General features: G+C 54.6%; 1 protein-coding gene across 3 annotated transcripts in view; it reads left to right on the top strand.

Annotated features, from left to right (window-relative positions):
- The window catches only part of LOC122770738 (zinc finger protein Aiolos-like), a 19,792-nt gene extending 13,485 nt beyond the window's left edge, over positions 1-6,307 (top strand). For all 3 annotated transcript variants that reach the window (XM_044027812.1, XM_044027814.1, XM_044027813.1), the window contains exon 8: positions 5,417-6,307. In XM_044027812.1, the coding sequence (XP_043883747.1) occupies positions 5,417-6,060 (644 nt within the window). In that variant the 3' untranslated portion in view covers positions 6,061-6,307. The remainder of the gene's footprint in view (positions 1-5,416) is intronic.
- The last annotated feature ends 1,811 nt before the right edge of the window (positions 6,308-8,118 follow it).

The raw sequence follows: 8,118 nt of genomic DNA on the forward strand, positions 1-8,118 counted from the left end.
CTTTACATGATGAGTGTTTGTGAGACCGACACGCCGGGTTAACGCTGACTTAACATGAGTGTTTGTGTGAGGCACTGACACCGTCACACTGACCGACTTAACATGAGGAGTGTTTGTGTGAGGCACTGACACGTCACACCTGACTTTACATGACTTTACATGAGGAGTGTTTGTGTGAGGCACTGACACGTCAACACTGACTTTACATGAAGAGTGCTTGTGTGAGGCACTGACACGCCGCCAACACTGACTTTACATGAGAGTTGGTGAGGCACTGACACGCCGTCAACGCGACTTAACATGAGTGTTTGTGTGAGGCACTGACACGCCATTGCCAACACTGACTTTACATGAAGAGTGTTTGTGTGAGGCACTGACGCCGCCAACACTGACTTTTACATGAAGAGTAAGCTTGTGTGAGAGGCACAACGCCTGACACGCACTGACACGCCGTCAACACTGACTTTTACATGAAGAGTGTTTGTGTGAGGCACTGACGTCAGTCAACACCGACTCTTACATGAAGAGTGTTTGTGTGAGGCACTGACACGCCGCCAACACCCGACTTACATGAGGAGTGTTGTGTGAGGCACTGACATCACCAACACCGACTTTACATGATGAGAAGTTTGTGCCAGAGGCACTGACACGCCGCAACACTGACTTTTTACATGATGAGGCACTGGAGCGCGACTTTACATGAGTGTGTGAGGCACTGACACGTCAACACTGACTTTTACATGAAGAGGTTTGTGTGAGCACGGACACGGCCGTCAACACCGACTCTTTACATGAAGAGTGTTTGTGTGAGGCACTGACACGCCGTCAACACTGACTTTACATGAGGAGTGAGGCACCGGACACGCCGGGTCAACACTGTGGTACTGACACGCCGCCAACACTGACTTTACATGAGTGTTTGTGTGAGGCACGACACGTCAGTCAACACTGACTTTACATGAAGAGTGCTTGGTGAGGCACTGGACACGCCGTCAACACTGACTTTACATGAGGAGTGTTTAGTGAGGCACTGACACGCCAGGCCAACACTGACTTTACATGAGGAGTGTTTGTGTGAGGCACTGACACTTTGTCAACACTGACTTTACATGAAGAGTGTTTGTGTGAGGCACTGACACGCCGTCAACACTCGACTTACATGAGTGTTTGTGTGAGGCACTGACACGTCGTCAACACTGACTTTACATGAGGAGTGTGTTGTGACGCCGCACTGACTGACTCTGCAGGCTTCAGTGAGGCACTCACACGCCGCCAACACTGACTTTACATGAGAGGTTTGTGGGTGAACTGACATCGCCGCCAACACTGACTTTACAGTGCTTCTTGTGTGAGGAGGCTTCAGTGGTGAGGCACTCAGGACACGCCGCCAACACTGACTTTGCTATGAGAGTGTTTGTGTGAGGCACTCAACACCGACACGCACGACACGCCGTCAACACTGACTTTACATGAAGAGTGTTTGTGTGAGGCACTGACACGTCGTCAACACTGACTTTACATGAGGAGTATTTGTGTGAGGCACTGACACGCCGCCAACTTTGACTTTACATGAGTGTTTGTGTGAGGCACTGACACGCCAAGCCAACACTGACTTTACATGAGGAGTGTTTGTGTGAGGCACTGACACACCACAACACTGACTTTACATGAAGAGTGTTTGTGTGAGGCACTGACACACGCCAACACTGACCGTGAAGAGTGGGCGTTTGCGTGAGGCACTGACACTTCTGTCAACACTGACTTTACATGAAGAAAGTGCTTTGTGTGAGGCACTGACTGCCGCCAACACTCGATTTACATGAGGAGTGCTTGCGGCGGAGGCACTGACGCCGCCGTCAACGCTGACTTTACATGAAGAGTGACTTTTTGAAGCGCGAGGCACTGACGCAAGGTCGCCCAACACTGACTTTACATGAAGAGTGTTTGCGTGCGCGAGGCACTGACGCCGCTGTCAACGCCGACTTTACATGAAGAGTGTTTGCGCGGAGGCACTGACGCCAGCCGTCAACACTGACGAAGAGAGCTTCGCGCGAGGCACTACGCCGCCGTCAACACTGACTTTACATGAAGAGTGTTTATGCGTGAGGCACTGACACGTCAACGACTGCGGAGGCACTGATGTCAAGACTCCCTTACAGCTTGCGGAGGCACTGACGCCGTCACTGACGCCGACTTTACATGAGGAGTACTCACTGAGGCAAGCGCAGTTCACCGCCGCTGTCGGTGCTGGACTGACTTTGCTTAAGGAGGCCCATGCTGTCCCGCTGCAAGTGCTGCCCAGTCGGAGGGCGTCCGCGCTGTAAGTGCTGCCTGTGTCGTGAGGGCGCGTCGTGAGTGCTGCCTGGGAGGCGTGTCGATGTAAGTGCTGCCTGGTCGTAGGGCGGTCCGCTGTAAGTGCTGCGGTTCAAGAAGCGTCGGCTGGTCCGGCTGTAAGTGCTCCGGAGGCTGTCCAGCTGCAAGTGCTGCCTGTGAGGCGTCCTGTTGCAAGTGCTGCCTGTCGTGAGCGGTCGCAAGGGTCTGTGCTGCAAGGGCTGCCTGTGTTGAGGGCTGTCCGCGGATGCGCTGCCTGTGTCGGAGGCGGCGCAGTCCGCTGTAAGTGCCGCCTGTGTCAGCGCAGTCGGAGGCTGTAAGTGCTGCCCGTGTCGGAGGCGCAAGGTCCGCGGCTGTGCGGTCTGTGCTGTCTGAAGGGTGCTGCCTGTGTCGAGAGGCGGTCCGCTGGGCAAGCTGCCTGTGTCAGAGGCGCAGTCGCGAGGGCGGTCTGGCTGTAAGGTGCTGCCTGTGTTGGAGGCGCGGTCCGCGGCAAGTGCTGCCTGTGTCGTGGAGGCTGGTGAGGCGGTGTGCTGCCTGCCGGAGGCGCTGTAAGTGCTGCCTGTGTCGGAGGCGCGTCTGTGCTGTAAGTAGTGCTGCCTGTGTTGGAGCGTCGGAGGCGCAGTCCGCTGTGGGTGCTGCCTGTGTCGTAGGGCGTGTCGGAGGCGCGGTCCGCGGCTGTAAGTGCTGCCTGTGTCGTAGGGCGTCGGAGGCGCGTCCGGCTGTAAGTGCTGCCTGTGTCGTCGGAGGCATATCCCGTACAGGGCTGCCTGTGTTGGGAGCGGGCGCGGTCCGCGCTGCGGGTGCTGCCTGTGTTGGAGTCCGCGCGGCTGCCTGCGGTCTGCGCTAAGTGCTGCCTGTGTCAGAGGGCTGGTCTGAGGGCAGTCCAGGTGCTGCAAGCCTGTGGCGGGCTGCTGTGCCGGCGGTCCGCGCGTGGGAGATGGTGCGCGCCTTGTGTGCTCGGAGGGCGGTCCGCAGCAAGTGCTGTGCGTCGGAGGCGCTGCGTGCTGTAAGTGCTGCCTGTGTCGCAGGGCGCTGTCGGAGGCGCATGCCCAGCAAAGTGCTGCCTGTGTTGGAGGCTGTGCGCTGTGCGCTGCCTGTGTCGCAGGCGCGTCAGAGGCGCGTCCGTGCTTAAGTGCTGCCTGTGCGGCCAGGGTGGAGCGTCGTGAGGGCGCGGTCGGAGGCGCGGTGCTGTGGGTGCTGCCTGTGTCGGAGCGGGGCGCGGTCCGCGCGGGGTGCTGCCTGTGTCGGAGGTCGTGAGGGCGCACGGAGGCGGTCCGCGCTGTAAGTGTGCCCGTGAGGCGCTGCCTGTGCTGTAAGGGCTGCCTGTGTTGGAGGCGTGTCCTGCGGCTGTGGTGCTGTGTCGGAGGCGCACGGAGGCGCAGAACCGCGCTGCGCTGCCTGTGTCGGAGGCGCAGTCTGTGCTGTGCGCTGCCCGTGTCGCAGGCGCGTCGGAGTGGGCGCACTGTGCCAGGTGCTGCCTGTGTTGGAGGCGGTCCGCGCTGTGCGCTGCCTGTGTCGAGGGCGCAGCTGTCCGCGTTTTGGCGCTGCTGTGTTGGAGGCGCGGTCCGCGGCTGTGCGCTGCCTGTGTCGTAGGGCTGTCGGGGCTGCCTGTGCTGGAGGCGGTCGGAGGGGCGCGCGCGGTGCGGGGTGCTGCCTGTGTCGGAGGCGCGTCCGGCGGCTGTAAGTGCTGCCTGTGTCGGAGGCGTGTCTGTGCTGCGCGGGCTGCCTGCCTGTGGTCCGTGAGGTGCTGCGTCGCAGGGCGCTGTGCTGGCAAGCAAGTGCTGCCTGTGTGTGTCGGTAAGGGCTGCTCTGTGCTGGAGGCGCGGTCCGCGCTGCGCTGCCTGGTCCGGTGCGTGCCCTGTGTCGAGGCTGTGCTGTAAGTGCTGCCTGTGTCGGAGGCTGTCCCGCGCTGTGCGCTGCCTGTGTCGGAGGTGGTCGGAGGCAGGCGCGCCTGTGTCGGAGGCGGTCCGGTAAGTGCTGCCTGTGTCGTAGGGGCTAATGCACGTCGAGGCGTCTGCTGTAAGTGCGCTGCCTGTGTTGGAGGCGGTCCGCTGCAAGTGCTGCCTGTGTCGCTGCCCGTGTCGGAGGCGCGGTCTGGCCAGTGCTGCCTGTGTCGGAGGCTGTCCGGTACAAGTGCTGCCCGTGTGCTGCAGCCTGTGTCGCGGCTGTCGGGAGGCGGTCGGAGGCGCGCTGCCTGTGCTGGAGGCGTGTCCGCTGTGCCGCCTGTGTCGCAGGCGTTCTGTCAGAGGTGCCGCCTGTGTTGGAGAGGTCCTGCTTTAAGTGCTGCCTGTGTAGGGCGCGGTGGAGTCTGTGCTGCGGTCCGCGTACGCGGTCCGCGGCTGCTGCCTGTGTCGGAGGCGCGGATCGGAGGCGCAGTCCGCTGTGCGCTGCCTGTGTCGGAGGCGCGTCCGCTGTAAGTGCCGCCTGTGTCAGGGCGGTCGGAGGCAGGTGCGCCTGCCCGTGTGGAGGCGGTCCAACAGGCTGCTGCCTGCGTCGTGAGGGCTGTCAGAGCATGCGGTCCGCGTTTTAAGTGCTGTGTTGGAGGCGCAGTCCGCCGTGCGCGCGTGTCGAGGGCGCTGTGCGCTGCCTGTGTCGGAGTGCGGTCGGAGGCGCTGTCCGCGCTGTAAGTGCTGCCTGTGTCGTGAGGGCGCATCGGCTGCCTGTGTCGGAGGCGCTGCCTGTGTGAGGGCGCACGCAGGGCGGCCAGGCGCTGCCCGTGCTGGAGGCGCACCTGCTGTGGCAAGCGCCTGTGTCGGAGGCGTCGAGGCTGTCCCGCTGCGCCGCCTGGCGGAGGTTCAGGTCTGTGCTGTAAGTGCTGCCTGTGTCGCAGGGCGCAGTCGGAGGCGGTCGGTGCTGCAAGTGCTGCCTGTGTCGGAGGCGTTGTCCGCTGTAAGTGCTGCCTGTGTCGTAGGGCGCGCGTCCGCGCTTTAAGGGCTGTGCAGGCGTCCGTGCTGTAAGTGCTGCCTGTGTCGTAGGCGTGTCGGAGGCGTGTCCGTGCTGTAAGTGCTGCCTGTGTTGGAGGCGTGTGTCTTGTGTCTGAAACCTGCTGCTGTTGAGTCCTGAATGCTCTGTCTTCCTGGTCTAGGAGACAACGGTGTGTGTTTGGACCTGAGCTTTAACAGAGAGCTGGTCCACAGAGCCGACGTCAAGGATCCGTCGCCGGGCTCTCCGGGGCCGGACGGCCCCCATCAGCAGCATCAACAGATCCACTCAGGCCCAGACAGCGACACGGCTCCCGCCCACAGACCCTACCCCATCCCGCTGAGCCGCACCGACGTCAACCCTGTAGGCCTGACCAACGGCCACAAGATGGGGCTGTCCTTCCTGGGCCTCCCTCACTCTGCGCAGCCGCAGCTGAGCATGGACTCCTTCCCTGCTGACAGCCTGCAGATGTCGCAGCCCATCATGTACAGCTTAGGTCACCTGCTGGGCGGGCTGAGCCACCAGAACGGCGGCCCCCACCCTCACGCTCAGCCTGTCCCGCTCCCCCTGCTGGAGGCTCTGCGAGCAGCGCGGGCCGACGAGGAGGCCGGAGCGCCGCCCGGGGCGGTTTACCCCTGCGGCCACTGCAGGGTGATTTTCCTGGACTACGTCATGTTCACCATCCACATGGGCTGCCACGGCTTCCGTGACCCGCTGGAGTGCAACGTGTGCGGCCACCGCAGCCGCGACCGCTACGAGTTCTCCTCACACATAGCGCGAGGAGAGCACCGCCTGGAGCTAAAGTAGCTTCCATTCATGTCCACGCACACACACGCACATAAACAAAGTGTCTTTCTATCTGTCTCATTTAGGTCCAGGTTTTGGTCTCCATGAAGACTCCTGGTCCTGTTCATGCCAGAACAGGTCCTACAGAGGTACCAAATACAAGAACACACACACACTCAGGGTTCAGGGTTAACATTAGTGAATGTACTACTTTGACGTGTCCTCACTAAGACAGAAGAACAAGTATGTGCGTGTTTCTGTGATTTCTTTGTTTTTGTGTTAGAATTAGGATGATGCTCCAGTGTGTGTGTGTGTGTGTGTGTGTACATGTAATCATATCTTTGTGAGGTCCAGAAAACATCAAATCCTGTCATTATGCAGATATTCTGGCTGCTCCTCACAACTTTAAAAGTCTTTTTCTATGATGTGTCCTCACTAACAAATAAAAACAAGTGTGTGCGTGTGTGTGTGTATTCATGTTAGAATTAGGATGAGGCTGTGTGTGTGTGTGTGTGTGTGTGTGTGTGACGTGTTATTTTAGTGTCATCTATGTGCCGGGAGTTCTTGATTCTTTTTACAACATTAAGACTCATTTCTCACCCGACATGACATCATGACATCATGACATACAGAGAGAAACGTGATGTTTGTAAATGAACAAAGAAAACAAAACCATCTCGTGTTGTTTATTGTTATTGAAGCTAAACGTGGACTTTTATTTAGTAAAAATAAAAGTCACTGCTTATTCTTCCACCAGCAGAGAACGTGAAGATGCTGGTGATTCCTGCTCAAACCACTGTATGTTATAGTAGACGTTCACCCATTCATCTGTTGGGCCCATTTTTTTAAACTTTATTTTGTGTTATGTATTTAACAGTTAGTTCTTTTTTAATAAAATATACTGTATATAACTGCACAGAAGTCTCTGGTTATTGAAGTTAAGGAATATTCGGGTATTATTTGTTATCATTCAACTGATTTTCTTATCAGATAAATAGTAAATTATCGGTCGACCTCTATATTTCATAGCATTATGATGTCGTTGTGTAAATGTTGAACAAAGTCGAAGAAAAATGATTGTGTTTTGAACAGTGATGGTTTTCCTGTTTCCTGTGTGTATAAAAGGTGTAAAAATACTTTTAATGAGTCCATCACACACACACACACACACACACACTGCCTCACATGTCTCCTGTCAGCTGTGGTTTCTTCACAACTTGTCAGTGTGTGTGTGTGTGTGTGCGCATGAGTGTGTGTGTGTGTGAGTGCGTACTAATGTGAGTACTAATGATTAACTAATCATTAGTTAATGGTCATGGAATAATGTACTATTGATTAGTTAACATTAACTAATGAGTTAATATTAACTGAATTTTAACTTAGAATGAAATAACCATAAATTAACATTAATGGATTAAATAACGAAATAATCATTAGTTGATCATTAGTTGATCAATAGCTGATCATTTGTTGATCATTAGTTAGTCATTAGTTGATCATTAGTTGATCATTAGCTGATCATTTGTTGATCATTAGTTAGTCATTAGTTGATCATTAGTTGAGCATTAGCTGATCATTAGTTAATCATTAGTTGATCAATAGCTGATCATTACTTAATCATTAGCTGATCATTAGTTGATCAATAGTTGATCATTAGTTGATCATTACTAATCATTAGTTGATCATTAGTTAATCATTAGTTGATCAATAGCCATCATTACTTAATCATTAGTTGATCATTAGCTGATCATTAGTTGATCATTAGCTGATCATTAGCTGATCATTAGTTAATCTTTAGTTCATCATTAGTTGATCAATAGATGATCATTACTTAATCATTAGTTAATAGTTAATCATTAGTTGATCATTAATCTAGTTCATCATTAGTTGATCAATAGATGATCATTACTTAATCATTAGTTGATCATTAGCTGATCATTAGCTGATCATTAGTTAATCATTAGTTGATCAATAGCTGATCATTAGTTGATCATTAACTGATCATTAGTTGATCATTAGTTAATCATTACTTAATCAATAGCTGATCATTAATCATTAGTTGATCATTAGCTGATCATT

The sequence above is a fragment of the Solea senegalensis genome, linkage group LG6 (genome assembly GCF_019176455.1).
Source record: "Solea senegalensis isolate Sse05_10M linkage group LG6, IFAPA_SoseM_1, whole genome shotgun sequence".
NCBI classification, from domain to species: Eukaryota; Metazoa; Chordata; class Actinopteri; order Pleuronectiformes; family Soleidae; genus Solea; species Solea senegalensis.